This window comes from Equus przewalskii, chromosome 29, assembly GCF_037783145.1.
Source record: "Equus przewalskii isolate Varuska chromosome 29, EquPr2, whole genome shotgun sequence".
Classification (NCBI taxonomy): Eukaryota; Metazoa; Chordata; class Mammalia; order Perissodactyla; family Equidae; genus Equus; species Equus przewalskii.
Window position 1 is genome coordinate 33,504,995 of NC_091859.1, and position 16,081 is coordinate 33,521,075.

At 47.1% G+C, this 16,081-nt stretch overlaps 2 protein-coding genes and 1 long non-coding RNA gene across 12 annotated transcripts in view; 2 read left to right on the forward strand and 1 right to left on the reverse strand.

Annotated features, from left to right (window-relative positions):
* The window catches only part of HMGXB4 (HMG-box containing 4), a 32,280-nt gene extending 25,963 nt beyond the window's left edge, over window positions 1-6,317 (forward strand). For all 8 annotated transcript variants that reach the window (XM_070600325.1, XM_070600324.1, XM_070600327.1 and 5 more), the window contains 4 exons: window positions 73-178; window positions 634-803; window positions 5,627-5,749; window positions 6,246-6,317. In XM_070600325.1, coding sequence (XP_070456426.1) covers window positions 73-178; window positions 634-803; window positions 5,627-5,749; window positions 6,246-6,290 — 444 coding nt within the window. In that variant the 3' untranslated portion in view covers window positions 6,291-6,317. The remainder of the gene's footprint in view (window positions 1-72; window positions 179-633; window positions 804-5,626; window positions 5,750-6,245) is intronic.
* Window positions 6,318-10,530: 4,213 nt separating this feature from the next.
* LOC139080324 (uncharacterized) lies at window positions 10,531-12,639 on the reverse strand. Its single transcript, XR_011534758.1, has 2 exons — window positions 12,055-12,639; window positions 10,531-11,026 (listed from the first exon to the last, which is right to left on the reverse strand). It is a non-coding gene; the product is annotated as an uncharacterized lncRNA (long non-coding RNA).
* TOM1 (target of myb1 membrane trafficking protein) overlaps window positions 11,578-16,081 on the forward strand; it is a 40,135-nt gene continuing 35,631 nt past the window's right edge. For 2 of the 3 annotated variants that reach the window (XM_008541990.2, XM_008541992.2), the window contains exon 1: window positions 11,604-11,834. In XM_008541990.2, coding sequence (XP_008540212.2) covers window positions 11,783-11,834 — 52 coding nt within the window. In that variant the 5' untranslated portion in view covers window positions 11,604-11,782. Of the gene's footprint in view, window positions 11,835-16,081 lie in introns of all 3 variants that reach the window. The other variant, XM_008541993.2, reaches the window with a different exon arrangement.

Here is a 16,081-nt window from a genome sequence, read left to right on the forward strand (position 1 = left end):
TCTCCTCTTCGTGACTGCTTTCCCTTTTGTGGCCTTTTTATTTTATTTTATTTTGCTCTGATCTGATTGCAGATTTGGAAGCAGAAAGCTCAGTATCTGCAACACAAACAGAACAAAGCAGAAGCTACCACAGTGAAGAGAAAAGCCTCCAGCTCAGAAGGGGCCGTGAAAGTGAAAGGTGATGAGCACATCCCTCTCCTGCTTTGGATTCTTTCCCCTAGAGCACTGTTCATTTTTGCTTCCTTGCTAGGAAACTGGGAGAGCAGCCTATGTTAGGAGCAGATCAATATCCAACTATTACTACTGAATATTATAGGTTCCAAAAAAAAATCTGGAAAGCATAAATCAGAAGTTAGCAAAATTTTTCTGTAAATGGCCGGAGAGTAAATACCTAGGCCTTGCAGGCCACGTGCATTTTCTGTCATATATTCTTCCTTGTTTCTTCTACAACCATTTAAAGATGTAAAACTATTCTTAGCTCGCAGGCCATATAAAAACAGGTCACATTTGGCCCACAGTCCATAGATTTGCTAATCCCGGGTATAGCTCATTAAAGGAAACTCAGGAAGGACAGTTTTGTGGTGTTCAAGGCCATAAGCAAGCTTTATCTCTCTATTTTGTCTTTGTTCACAGCTTCCTCTGCAGGAGTACTGTCACCCCAAAAGAAGTCCCCGCCCACCACCATGCTGTTACCAGCCTCGCCAGCCAAATCGCCTGAGACAGAGCCCATTGATGTTGCTGCTCATCTGCAGCTGTTGGGAGAGTCGCTAAGCCTCATTGGACACCGCCTGCAGGAAACTGAGGTGAGCACAACTGTCAGCACCATGACTCCAGCTGCTGATAGCGTTTGACTCTGTTCACTCATCCCACATATATTCATTGAGCAGCTACTGTATGCTAGATTATGCCAGGTGTTCAGGACGCAGTGATAAAGGACACGTGGTAATAGAAGCATTCAGAAATTTGGAATCTGTCTACTAGCTCTCAAAGTTTACATTAATACCATCTTGTTGAAACAACTGCACAAAAAGAAATTAGAATGCCTTATAACTTTTTTCCCCCAGTTTTATTGAGATATAATTGACATATGACCCTGTTACTTATTTTTATTTTTTTAAAAATGCAATGGAGGGGCCAGCCTGGTGGCATAGCAGTTAAGTTCACACGCTCCACTTCAGTGGCTCTGGGCTTGCAGGTTCGGATCCCAGGCGCAGATGCACGCACTGCTCATCAAGCCACGCTGTGGCAGGCGTCCCACGTATAAAATAGAGGAAGATGGGCACGGATGTTAGTTCACGGCCAATCTTCCTCAGGAAAAAGGGGAGGATTGGCAACAGATGTTAGCTCAGGGTTAATCTTTCTCACCCAAAACAGAAAAAGAGAGAGAGAAAATGCAATGGAAAAAATGAGTACAGATCCCATGAAAGTTTTGATCACTCATGCTTGTAAGAGAGTTTGAATTTTTTTGTGCATTTCCAGTAAGGTTTTGAATAGACAGATTACACTGTGTGGGGTCCTCCTACTTTTTTGAAAATAGGTAGCAAAAAAGGGAAATGGAGGTTCTCCAGCCCCTCATTATTCAGCACTTGAATTTCACAGTGCTCTGTGCCCTGGGGAGATCTTTGTCCTTTTAAGCTTCAATTTCAAAACCACTTAACCTGCAAGGCTGTCATGTTCCATTTCTGTTACCATATTCAATTTCTAATCATATTATCCCCTTGGCTAACTCAGTGGTATAGTATTTTAGTTTTCCACTGGGTCCTGATAGGACATTTCAGCAAAAAAGTCAGTCTGAGCTACTAAAGCCATTTTTAAGCTAAGAAATCACTGTAGAAATATAGAACTATCCACTTGCTTCTATGTGGGAGTTGAATTATTATTCAACAAGTAAAATGCCAAAGGCCACAAGAGCTGAAGCTATATCTGAGTTCTTTGGCTAGTTTGGCTAGTTTCTAAAAATTTAGCAGGTGTCAAAACAGCTAGAGTACTTTTATGTAGGCTCAGCTATTTGAATGGATATAGATATTTCCAGAATAAAATATTCTGGAATCTTTATTTATTTTTCATATTTAGACATTCTTATATTTCCTAGAAAGAATTAAAAATTAATGTTCTCATCTTGCATATTCCAGATTTTCCCTCATATTTCCATTTCCTTTAGCAAATATTGTTGAGTATCTAGGCATTATTCCAAAAACTTGGGGGAGCAGAAAATCTGAGGAGCTCCCTGATGATTTCCTGTCATCAAGAAACTTACAGTCTAATTGGAAAGATAGAATAAATACATAATTAGCAAATTAAAACAAGCCAGTTCCTTTGAGCAGTTGCTGTGAGAGAGTTACACAGATGTAGTGACCAGAAAAGGGGAAGAATTTTGCAGGATCTCTAGTCCAGTTTTTTGTTTATGTAACAGTCTTTTTGAGATGTTATACACATGCCATAAAGCTCACCCTTTTAAAATGTGGAATTTAGTGGGGTTTAGTATATTCGCAGACTTGTGGACCCATTACTGCTAATTCCAGAACACCTTCATCTCCCCCGAAAGAAACCCCATACTCATTAGCAGTCATTCCTCATTCCCCCTCCTCTCCGCTTTTCCCCAGCCTTAAGTCATTTGCATGTATCCTCACACTTTCGCAATTTCCACCTACGACTTACACTATTATTTACTTAATATTTTTATTTCAATGAATCTATCCAATGATATCCTCGATATCACTTGTGATATTCTAACTTTTTTCTAATATACATCAAAATGGATGTATATCAAAATAATTGGTGTTCACCTATATGCCACCTGAAATCACATTTTCTACTTTAAGGAACTTTGATTTATACAATTCACGCATTGAAAGATTGAATACCTGAAGCCTCATGAAATTCACTGACTGTTGGAGGTTTACACAACTGTTTGTGACAGAGCCCAGCTTGCCTCACTTCTTGCCCTGTTCTCATGCTGCTGTCCCGTGCGAGCTAAAGCAGGTAGAATAGCATGAGAGAACAGAGAGCCAGGGGGAGTTGGGAGGAGCTGTGTGAAAGGAAGGTGGTATTCCAGCTGGACCGGAAAGGGTCGGGACGACTGTCTCGTGGAGATGTTGGAGAGACGTTCCAAACGAAGGAACCAGCTACATCTCTTTCTCCTCGGGGTCTGCTGCAGAGATGGGGGAAGGAGACTTAGCGGGGCTCTAGACCCCCATGCCCACTTGAACCAGATCTTTTACCTCTTTTATATATTGGTGTTCTGGGGTTCAGTTTTATTTGAACTGGGGTTTTACTGCTAATGTGATGAAACACTGGCACATCCAGTGCATAAGGCAGAGGCAAGCTGAATGTTAAAGCTGTAGCCCAAGTCACAGGGCACCTTCCTGGGCGTTCTGAAGTGTCCTGCTGTGCTTTGCTGCTCAGGAACTGCAGGGGTTTTTTGAGTAGGGAGGGATGTGATCAGAAGGCTCATTTGGTTTTCTCTGAGAATAGCTTCTATTTTAGATTGGGAGTGAAAAGAGACCAGAATTGGGAAGAAGTTATAACAATAGTCTAGATATGACAAAGATTTGAATTAATTCAACGGATGTTTATTGAGGGCTCCACCAGTAGTTACTGGGAGGATATAAAAAGGAATAGATGGGCTGGCCCAGTGGCATAGTGGTTAAGTCTGCACACTTTGCATCAGTGGCCCGGGGTTTGCGGGTTTGGATCCCAGGCATAGACCTACACACTGCTCCTCAGGCCACGTTCTGGTGGCGACCCACATACAAAATAGAGGAAGATTGGCACAGATGTTAGCTCAGTGACAGTCTTCCTCAAGCAAAAAGAGGAAGGTTGACAACAGATGTTAGCTCACGGCCAATCTTCCTCACCAAAAAAAAAAAAAAAAACCAGACACACAAGGAATAGAACATAGTTCCTGCCTTCAAGTTTTTGTAATCCATTAGGAGAGTGAGACATAAAATATTAGCTATTATTAACTGTAGGGCAAAAGCAATGAAATGACATCATTAATTGCTAACTTTCATTCAGTGCTTACTCAGGCAGCTTTGGTTCAGAGTGCTTCATACGGATTTCATTTAATTCACACTGCAGCCTTTGTAAGGCAGAGTTTTTGTTCCCTCTGTTTTATAGAAGGAAAAACAGACTTAGAGAGGTTAAGTAATTTGCTCTGGGCTTCAGCCCCTAAGTGCCGAAACAGAGGCTTGAATGTGGTGGTGTGAGCTCAAGGTCCATGCTCTTAAGCCCTAGCCGTACTGCTTCCCTTGAAAGGGAACAGGGGCAGACATTGGACGAGGAGGATGAGGGGAGGAAGAGTCAACCATGGCAAGGCCTGGAGACTGGGCAGTTGTGGGAATGGTGGTGACTTTAGCAGAGAAAGGAGCACTAGGAGGAGGGGGAGGGTATTTCTCATTCCAGCGTGTTGAGATTGAGAAACGGCCAAAGGGAGAGACCTAGCAGGCAGCCGGAAATGCAGTTTCGGAGATGCAGATGCTGGCGATAAGGGTAACAATTACTGATGCTTTGTGAGCACTTACCATGTACCAGGCACCATCCCGAGTACAGTCATGCACTGTGTAATGACATTTTGGTCAACAGCAGACTGCATGTACAACTGTGGTCCCATAGGCTTGTACCATTTAGCCTAGGTGTGTGGTAGGCTACACCATCGAGATTCGTGTAAATACACCCTGATATTCGCACAACACTGAAAGGGCCTAACAACGAATTTCTCAGAGCATATCCCCGCTGTTAGGTGACGCATGACTGCACTTTATATCTATTATCTCACTTAATCCCCTACGTGCCACAGATGCTATTAGTGCTCTGTTTGACAGGCACAGCATAGTAAGCAGCTGGCCCAGTAGAAAAACAGTGAGTGGGAGAGTCGGGTTCTGGACCCGGCAGAGAGCCCGGAGCTCATTCTCTGCACCACGCGCTCCGCTGCCTCCCTAGGTGATGCATTCGCACACTGCTCCTGGTGGAAGCAGATTATACGAGAGCCGGGCAGCAGCATTTGCAGCAAGCAATCTCATTTCTTATGGCTTTGAGTCACAGAGATAGAGACAATATGAATTGTACAAGATATTAAAATTTGAAATGAACCAAATTCACTTCTTTTTGAGAGTGAACCCAGAAAAGTGATATCAGCTATCAAAAGCCACCTATATGGAGATATATGGAGAAGTATGTGTATGTTTATATGGAATGGTAATGTATAGGGCTGTGGAGTTCTCGTAGTTAGCACATTTGAGCTGCGTTTGTGGACTTCATAAGAAAACTGCTTTTGCATATGCGATCTCCACAAAGCCTCCCAGCAGCTCCCTGGAGTCGTTAAGGCATTTTCTACTGTTCCTAAGTCTGGGCCTTTTCATACTAGTCCTAAGGGACTAACCCGAGGTCTCATAGAGGGAAAGATGGCTTAGGAAGATAGAAAGGAGACCTGGGAATGTATTGTAAGAAGTTTTCTCTTTAAACAGCTTACAGGGTTATCAAAGCAGATACCTTCCATTTTTGCTGCGAGTTTCGTAGAGCTGCCTAAGACTTAAAGAGCCCCGTGAGGAAATCAGCCAGCCCGCAGAGAGAGCGCGAGAGTATGATTCCACTGACAGGTTCCCTCCTTTCCCACTCTCCCTTTCAGGGCATGGTGGCTGTGTCGGGCAGTTTGTCCGTGCTTCTGGATTCCATTATCTGTGCGCTTGGCCCCTTGGCGTGTCTGACCACACAACTACCTGAATTGAATGGCTGTCCCAAACAAGTCTTGGTGAGTTTTCCTTGGATTTTTTGGGCCAAACCCCTTGGGAGCCAGAGAGACTCTGCCTTAATGAACTCTATCAGGCAGAAGCGCATAAGGCTTCCTGGCGTGTAGTGCTCCCTGCATACATCGGCCCGTGCAACGTGATACTGTATTGTCGAATGCATGCCGTGCTTTCGGTGAAACTAGAAAACGTGCCATGTCCCAGAACAGTCCTTTGAAGAGGAGCGTGGCTGTCCTTGAGGGCTGCGAGGCCTCCTGTGTTCCTGTCTGCTCCTCCATACAGAGAGCGCAGGGGCCTCCACCTCTTTGCTGCTAGGATTAATGGGGGAGGTCAGTAGAGAAGCTCCTGGCATAACGGACAGCAGGATGCCATCTACATTCTGCCCCCTTTGCTCTAACTCTGGTTTTTTCTTTCTCATCTCTCTGCCCTGAGTAAAGAAATATGTCTCAAAGAACTAAGGTAAAGTACTCTTCAATTGAACCTTTTTCCCTTGTTTTGCAGTCAAACACATTAGACAACATTGCTTACATCATGCCTGGACTGTGACAGCAAAGAATCATGGGATAGAAAACTTACTGACCCATTGCTGGTTCGTGTATATATATATATGACTGTTCCAGATCCTTCACTGGCCTCTGGGTGTAGGTTTTAAATTTTTATATATATACATATATATATATATATATAATGTATAATATATACATAGGACTGTAACTACTTTGCTTTTAATAATTTTATGAAATGGCAAAGGTTTAGCCAAGAGGAAACCTTGGCATGAATATGGGCTTGGGATTCTCTTTTCTCCTGTGGTGGATAAATCTGCCTTAAAAATCAGTGTAACTTGGGGGCTGGAGGCTTGTTCTGGGTGCCAAGGGCATCTCTTTAGGACAGCTAAAATGTAATTTTTTTCCAAACTCAGTTGTACCTCCAGACCCATCACTGACCATTTGCCTTACCTGTCTTACAGTCTGAAATGTAATAGGAAAGATTATGGGAAGATGGCCAGTTGACTGAAAGTACAAAGCCTTTGAACTTGAAGTGACCTAGGTGGGAAGTGACAGAATCGTTCCCATCTTACAGTTAGTGCAATGGCTTCGGTGAACTTAATAGGGGGTTCATTCCAATTCCTGCTATACAGGTGTCCATGTCTCAAAATTTATTGTAATCATTGGTACCATTGGCGGCCTCAGTAGGGGCCAAGGAGTTACGTGAGCCCTGGCAGCGTAAACACCTTGGAGAGGTAAAGCTGTCAGTGCCACCAGCTGAACTGCGTCTCTGGTGAGCTGACCTAGAGTATCGGCTCTGCAGAGCTGAGAGCTGGTGTCTTCCATGGGCAGTGCTAGTTAGCCACCGAGCCCTCGCAGCTTCTGCTGCTTAGCTGCTTGGTGTTGTGGAAGATGAACTTTGCCCGGTTGATTCTTGGGTTCATCTTTTTGGCTCTCTTGGTGGGCAAATACACAGTGTTCTGCATTCCACACATAAGTGAATTGCAAAAAAGTACTCAATTCTCATGTAAGTTTATTTATGTGCGCGTGTGAATGTGTGTTTTAATTATGTGTATTTAACTCTTTAAAATCTCTTAGATTTTAATTTATCCTGTAAATTTCTGTATATATAATTTAATAACAAAAGCCTCCACCAGCAACAGCGTGTGGAAGATACAGATTTGTCATTCCTTCCTTCTTTCCTTGCCTCCTCTGGTCTCCTCTGAAAACTCCAAATCATCTACATTTTAAGGTATCGTGCCTCAAAAAGGAATCATTATGTCAGGATTCTAAATCTTTATAATTCAATAATGTCAAGAAAGTAAAATAAAAAGGAATGCTACCATTCCCAGTCGCCCTTATTTCCAAAGAACCAGACTTTTGCTTCCCAGTTCCGAAGAAGACTTCAGGCTTGTTTGTAAATTTGCTGTGAGATGCCCTGCCTGAACCAAGCCCTGGGCCAACCACCTTCTTCCCCTGGCCTAGACACCACTGCGCATCAAAGTAGATCCCTGAGGACAGTGCGGCCAGCCTGCCTCCTGTTTAATTCCTTCCCGCTCCCCACCAGTGTGATCACGGGGCTGTGTTTCTTAAATGTATTCTGACTGCTGAATGAATGCCTTTCTCAGCTCAGAGCAGTTTGAGATTTAATTGGGGAAACAGAAAGAAACAGGAATGTTTGGGAACCAAAACCAAGAAGAGCAGAAATCTTGGTCTGATTTCGTGTTAGAACCTGTACCACCCCTCATCTGTACCCATGGAAGTTTCCTGTTTGACACAGGCATCAAGGAGGGGCCTTGAAGACATGGATTAGTACAGAAGGAAGTCAGTCCTACCCTTGTCATTTGTACACATTAATGAAATCCCGACGAGGACCTGCTTTTTGTTTGTTTTCCTTTAAAATCAAACCCTATTGTATTTGTATTTAAGGTTTGTACACATTTGTATAATAATCTGTATCTTGTGGTATTTGGTACTATTAGAGGAAAAACTTTGGATTCAGACCTTCTTGCAGTTTTTATATCATTGTTTTATTTTGTTTTTTAAATAAATTCTAGCAGTTTGATCCAAATCCCATTACAGTTGTATAAAGAAATAAAATTTTGTACTTATATTATTAAAAATCACATTTTTAATATTTGTAGTCCAGTCTCAGCTATCTTTTCCCTGCTGCTAACCAAAGATGCTGTGAAATTATAAAACCTGTCTGTTCACACTATATCCTACCATAATTTTCTCAAAAAGAAAAATCCATCTGGAATAGAGAGCAAGTTTCTGATCTTAGCCGTTTTCCTAATACACATCTTACTCTGTTTCTATTAACTTGTGCGTTGTGGAGTCTCTCTTCTGCAAATTGTAAACCCAGTGGCTCTGATAAATATGGCTCTATTCTCTGGCAGATGAAATTGTATGTACATTACAGTGTTGGCCTAACTCCAGAAAATGTCTGTCAGTCTCATACAAGGGTTGCATCTGAATCATGTGCTTAAATGTGACATATTTCATGCTGTTTCAGTACCGTCCTGACTCAGTGAATGACGTTGGTTAAGTCACTTAATCTTTGTAGGCATCCAAAGTCCCATTTGTAAAATCGTGTTGATGTCGCTTCCCTGTCTTCAAGCCCGCAGCCCGCCAGTCTGGCTGAGTATTTAATAGTATTGTGAACATTTCATATAGGGAGATTTGACCTTTCAAGGTAAAAAATTCAATGCAAACACAGTATGTTAATATTCATAAATAGTGAGACTCTTTATGATTGATTGAAAGGGGAACTTCTTATGGAGAGGCAGCAAGAAAGAGACCACCATGTTACTGAACGACTATTATAGAGTGACGCGCATATTTCACCTCACTTTATCTCCCCAGAAGCCTTATGAGTATTATCCCCCTTTACAAATGAGGAGGCCGAGGCGGAGAAGTACTTTTCCAAATTTTAGACAGCTAGTCAATGGGAAAACCAGAATAAGCACACTGGGACAGCTGACCCCAAAGCCTAGGCCTCTCCTACCCTCAGCCATTGTAAAGTTAAATCTTGTGTGCTCATCAGAATCCTCCATTCACTACAGTCCTGAGCAAACCTGATTGTAGGGAGACAATCTGAGACCTTTTCCTTGTTAAACTGTCCTGTCCTAGCTGGGTTTTATGATACAGGCCTCATTTTTCTTCTCATCCTAGTGTCTTTAAACTTTGGAGGCAAAGTATCTTAATTTTTGTCTAAAACTACTTTAAGGATATAATAGATTACATTGCATTTATGCAATATGTCAATCTTAAGGGACTTAAACATTTTTACCCTCGGGAAGACATTTGATATTAATATTGCTAAAACACTTAAATGGAAAAATTAAATTAAGACAGACTTTTTACTAAATGAGCTTGTTCCTTGTTTGCAAACACTTTTAAAACATAGTTTTAATCAGTTTTGTACTACACTTAATATTTGCCATTTACATTCCTATCATGTTGACAAAATCCCCACTCTTCCATTTCTAATTGAATAGTTATATAATATTGTTTGTATGGAGTTAATATGGCTGCGCTCCCTGGTTGGGGATATGTGGGTTGTTTCTGCTTTTTTACCCTGAAGGATAAAACTTATGGCTGTCTTATTCTTGGCAGTAAAGCCAAGATCTTCTGCCCATAATCACTTTAAACCACAGTGATGTAGGAAGGCAAGAACTTCTGGTAAATCACCACCCAGCATGAGGAGGTTAAAGATTGTCAGTGGAAGAATCCAAAAGAAATTCATGCTAAATATACTCCATACAACCAAGCAAGATGCTTAAATGAAGAAAAACATGGAGGGTACCTTACATGAAAGTCATCTTAAATATACGACCCCCTTTATAGTCCAAATACCATTACTGAAAGGTAGATTGATTTAAAGTTTTATGTTAGCCACTGTGCTAGACGACAGTGGTGAGCAAAACAGGCATGGTATCCCAGCCCTCATGGAGCATCCAGACTAGTGAGGGAAGGCTTTTTTTTTAAGGGGTGGGGAGGGGGTCGTGGAAGATTCACCATGAGCTAACATCTGTTGCCAATCTTCCTGTTGCCCCCTTCCACCCCGCTTGAGGAAGATTTGCCTTGAGCTACCATCTGTGCCAATCTTTTTCTATTTTGTATGTGGGTCACCACCACAGCCTGGCCACCAATGAGTGGTGCAGGTTCACATCTGGGAACCAAACCCAGGCCGCTGAAGCAGAGCGCACCGAACTTAACCACTAGGCCAGGGGGCTGCCCCAGAAGGCACTTATTAATAGGTCTCATGAACATTACTAAAACAAAAGCACAGGAGTGCATGATTTCCATAAAGTTTTATATTGTTCAGTAAGGTTGTCAGCCCCTATGCTGCTCAAACAGGTTAACATACAGAAGTGATTAAGTTCTAATGTACGTTTTCCATCCTAATTTTGTGCAGAGCCAGTTTACTAGCCTTCCAAATTTAAAAGTCACAAGCATCATGATCAGTGAATACTAACGCAGTCTGCAATAACCCAAACTACCAAAGCAGTGGTTATCACATCTTTTGGAATGCATGTCATTAGAAGAAAAAAACATAGCCAATAGATCAGATATCTAATGTGTAGGCGACGTATCTGAAACATGGTACACAGCAAGGCTGAAGAAGATATTAGAATTACAAAGCTGGGAAAGGCCGTTGAGATTCTCAGTTCTTCACTTAGGGTCCACTGCTGTACATCAGGGACCCAGAAATTCCCCGAAGTTTTTGTATCTCTGACTTTTATCTTCACAAAGGCTCACGGCTTTCTTCACATTCTCAGAGGAGAGTGTTACCTAAAAAAAGAAAGTTCTTTTGAGTCCTTGATCTAATTCCAGCAGAGATGGGTCCCAGGCCCCAGCAGTGACTACAGCGGTGTGCTGGCCGCCACCCTGGGCTCTAGTCCGTCCCTAGCCATAATTCACGGGGTTGCCTCTCAGTGGCAAGGGATCGCAAACCCCGGGCCCTGGCCTCCAATTGGAGGTAAGCGAATCTGGGCTGCAAGCAGGGCGCATCCTGCCTCAGGGAGACCTCGACATCACATAGGAAGAGTTCTATCAGGGCAGGGAGACAACAGGCCACGGAGGCTGTCGACCCCCGCGGTGGGTGTGTGGTCACAGTGAGGTCCGAAGGGCTAAGGCACTGAGCGAGAGCTGTCCTCTGAGCTTGCCGTGTAACCTCACCCAAGTCACTTCCCTGCTGAGACCCAGTTTTCCAGATGCACACGAAGATCGCTTGGCCACGCCCCTAAATTCTTAAATAAACGTCGAGGGCGTGGCTTAGGGAGGTTCCCGCCCCCAGGCCCGCCACCGCCCTACGTGGTACGTGACCCCCCCCGACGCCGAGTAAGCCGCAGTGACGTCATCGCCCTCCGCCTCGGGAAGCCCAACCCCTCGCGTTAGGGGCGGGGCCTGAGGCCACGCTCCAGACTCTCTTGCCCCGCCCCCTCGGGCGCCTCCTCGCGGGCCGTCCGGCGCGTCACGTGACGGGTCGGCGGCGCTGGCGGTTGCTGTCAGCTGATTCCCCGGTTGGTGGCAGCGGCAGCCGTGGCGATGGACTTTCTCCTGGGGAACCCGTTCAGCTCTCCGGTGGGACAGCGCATCGGTGAGTCTCCGGGGTCCCGCCCAGCCCCGCCGCGGGGCGCTGCGCCCGGCCCCGGCCCCCCGGGGCGCCTCCAGGTCCCCAGTCCCACACCGGAGGGAGGCAGAGAGGGCAATGAGGCCGGCGTGTCTCCCCCGGGCCGGGACCCGCCCAGTCTCCCGCCCACCTTGATTGACAAACGCCGCGGTCCATTAGGAAGCCTCGGCTTGTGATGGATGCTTACGTCAGCCAATAGGTAAAGAGGAAGGGCGGGCCCGGGAGGCCGCGGCTCAGCCAATGTGCGGCTGCTGGGGTCCCGAATCCAGGGAGAAAGTTGGGGGGTTGAAGGGTCTGCGGGGTGCTGCAGTCCCTGTGCTCCTTCTCTGCTTCTCGCCTCGCTCTCCCGGCCCGGGGCGCGCCGCCTGGGCTCTTGCCGTCTCCTTCCTGCTCGCCAGGCTCCCCGGACACGGCTACCTGAGCGGGGCTGAACGTCCGTCTCTCAGGACCGGGAGACCGGGGCTTGGCGTCGGCGCGGCCGCCGTGCGGGGAGCGGGCGGGTCAGCCCTGCCTCCGGGCGCGCGCTGGACGCTGGGGAGCCCGCTGACCAGGCTGCCGAGCCTCCGAGACCCGGCTCTGAGGACGTGCCTGCCCGGGCAGCCCTCGCCTCCCAGCATCAGACCCTCCGCCTGGGGTCGCAGACTGGGCGATCGGAGGAGCCACCTGCTGCGGCCTCCCTCCGCTCCCAGTCCGTGGCTCGGCCAGGCGCGCTGGCGGGAGAGCCCGGCTCACTGAGAGCCGCCGTCTCCTGACTCGCTCACCTCCTGCTGACGGGAGACGCACTAGTCCTGTGATGTTACCTCTCTGTGCGGCGGCTTCCTCACTCGTAATTGGGGGATGATAATGGTCCCTGCCTCCGTGGGGTTGTTGTGAAGATTAAACGCGTTAATAGATGTAAGGTACTTAGAACAGTGCCTGGCACGTGGCCAGTGCAACATAAAAGAAAGTCGCGGTATCTGTTATCGTTGTTTCTGAGACACCACCAAGCGAGGGTCGGGAATGCCTGGAAATGGCCGGGGGGTCGGTCTCATGGGTGCGCGTTCCTGCCCAGCAACACGGGGAGGACCCGCAGGCCGTGGCCCAGACAGCTAACCCTTCTCCAGGGACAGCTGGGTGTGCCGCCTCCTTCTCGCATGAGGAAACCACGGGCAGCGCTGTGAAATTCTCTCCATCTTTTTGATGGTTTTTTTAGCCTTAAATCCAGACTGGGAAAATTGTATCTTTTAGACAGGATATCCTTTCCATTCTGACGGTCTTAGAAGCCAAACCTTGCTAAAGTCGGCCGACCCAGCTCTGTGTTGTAATCACCACCGTGGCTGTTTGTGGCTCTTCTGAGGTTTGGTAATCATCTCTGTCCAAGAGGGGGTGGCAGGCAAGGATTTACACACCAGGAAGCGCCTGGACCAGAGAAGGGAAGCTGCCCTCCCAGGACCACCATTGCAGGACCTGCCCCACAAGGCACTACACAGACACACACACACACATTCTAGTGAGTCATTGTTTTGGAGCTGAAAACAGAAAGCAGCTCTCTGCTTGTATATCTTTTTTTGTGTGTGTGTGTGAGGAAGATTAGCTCTGAGCTAACATCTGCTGCCACTCCTCCTCTTTTTGCTGAGGAAGACTGACCCTGAGCTAACATCCGTGCCCATCTTCCTCTACTTTATATGTGGGACGCCTGCCAGAGCATGACTTGACAGTACCTGGGATCCGAACCGGTAAACCCCAGGCCGCCGAAACGGAACGTGTGAGCTTAACCACCGTGCCACTGGGCTGGCCCCTCGTCTTTATTTCTCTAACAACAGATACCACTGCTTTCATCACCTGCCAAGGTTGAGACTCCCTACTTTAAAAAAAAAAAGAAAAAATCTGGCCTTCAAAGTCAGCCACATATTCCTCAGGGTTTCTAGAGCAGCTCACTTGGACTCTGGGCTTTAAAAGCTGATCAAAGAAGACAGCTTCTCTTACCCTGTCTTGGGCGAGAAACACTCTGTCCAGAGAGAATACTACTAAATTATAACACCTCAGAGCACAAACCACCTGTTACTGCTGGAAGGGGCCTTCCCCTGGGGACCTTCGAACCTGGTTAAAGCACAGATGGCTGGACCCCACCCCCAGAGCTTCTGGCTCTCTTAGGTCTGGGTGGGGCCCTAGAATTTGCATTTCTAGCAAATTCCCAGGTGATGCTAATGCTACTGGATTGGAGACCACAGAGTGAAAACCTCTGTTCCAGCCCATCCCCTTCTTTTTACACAGGACACTGAGGCCCAGGGAGGGGAAGGTGGAGCCTGTGCCCCACCCAAGACCCCAGTGAGTTGATAGGGAAGCGAGATGACCTCCGCAGAACCAGTGAAATTTGACCCAAAGTTGAAGAAGCTGTAAAAGTAGAATTAAATGAAGGGTAGCTGCCATTTGTGTTAATGCCCTCATTAGTCCCTGTTTTTCTTTTGGATAAAGAGGCGGAAGTCCTGCTGATTGGCTGTGATTGCTGATGACCCCGCATTAGCTGCTTGTATTTCTGTAAACTGCAGGAGTGAAATAATCTCTTCTCAGGCCTGCCGGCTCCATCCCGTTGTTGGGAGGAGAGCCCTGTGGAGTTGGCATCCCTGAGCACAGTGGGTTCCAATGGTGCTCATCGGGGGTGAGTGTCACTCCCCTCACAAAGTACACACACACTCCCCTTTGTGCTTGCTGCGCCCTCTGACTGGAATGCTGCTCCGTGTGCTTCCTTCAAAGCCCCAAGCAGTCACCACCTCCCCCTCCCCCCTGAGGCCCCTGACCCCTACCCATCCAACCATCGATTCTGTGTTCTCCGGCGCCCGCCCAGCTGTGCAGCCTTCCTCACTGCCTGCCTTTGGGCTCTGGACCTCCCCCTCCTCCTGATGGAATGGTGGAATGACAGCACCCCCTCTCAGGGTGGCTGTGAGGATGAAGTGAGACACTCCCTGCAGGGTGCCCGGCACCTTGCGAGTGTGCGGGAACATCGGCTCTTGCTGTCATCGTCACACTAGGAGAGCACTGTCCCATTCCTGTAGTTGTGCATGTGTGTCTCCTTGAGAGCAGGGACTGTACCTTATTTATCAAGACCCTTGGCACCTGGCATGGCCCCTGGCACATAAGAGGAGGGAGAAAAGGAGACAAGGAAAGTGATAGTTCGTGGGCAAATACCATGTGCCGGGCACCATGCTAGCATCCTAGACATTAATCTTCATGGTGACCCCGCAAGGTTTCGCTATTTTTTCTCATTTTACCAAAAGTAAATCTGCGAGAAGGTGTCACTTCCCAGGTTTTCACAGCTAATCAGGGTGGGAATCCAGACCCAGGTTTCTCTGGTTCGGAGCGCAGGTCCCCCCTGCACCCTCGACACATTGCCTCTGGCTGATCGGTTCTTACTTGGAATTCGCCTTAGTGCAACCCTCCAAGATCCACAGTTCCTGTTCTAGCCACAGACGAGCTTTTCTGGTTATAACGCACACATGGGTCCGTGCGCACTTCCAGATCACTCACCCTTATCTTTTAGTAGGAGAGCTTCCCAAGTGCAGCAGCCTGTGGCAGAAAGGACCCCAGATAATTAGTCCTAGGGGGTGTTGACACAGCTCTCTTCTTCCAAGGATTTCAAAACCCTTTCCAGTACCCTCCGAGGACAGATCTTCCTGGCTACAGCTTGTAGACAGACGTCAAAAGGCAACCTCAGAATCCCATTTTCCCTTTCTGGCTGTCAGCTCAGGCACTTTGAGCCAGAGACCCAGCTGACTCACGAAAGCAAGCTGCAAACAGCACACACTGTAAATGTGGGCGGTCCCTGGGGACCAGCCCCCAGTAGTGGGGTGGGGGTAGCTGGGTCTAATGGGCGAAGAGCTCAGAGCATACGGCTGAGCCCTGAGGTGGACGGGAGAAAGGGAAAAGTCAGGGAGAACTGTCCTTGGATCCATGAAGGCCACGCCAGGGAGCACACCTCGGGCCTTCTGGGCGCCATTTTGGGTGTGATGAGCTGGACACGAGGCTGGACACTCACGCACTGTTGTCGAGGAGACCGCAGGCTGGGAGGCAGGAGGCCTGGGTCCAGCTCCAGTTCAGCTCCTGACTGTGTCACGCTCCCTCTCCATCGCCCATCCCCTTGTCTGTAATGGAGAAGTGCTGCCGTTTTCCCTCCATTTCCCAGAGGACGATGAGGAACAACTGAGGGGACAGACAAGGACAGGGAAGAACTGATGCTA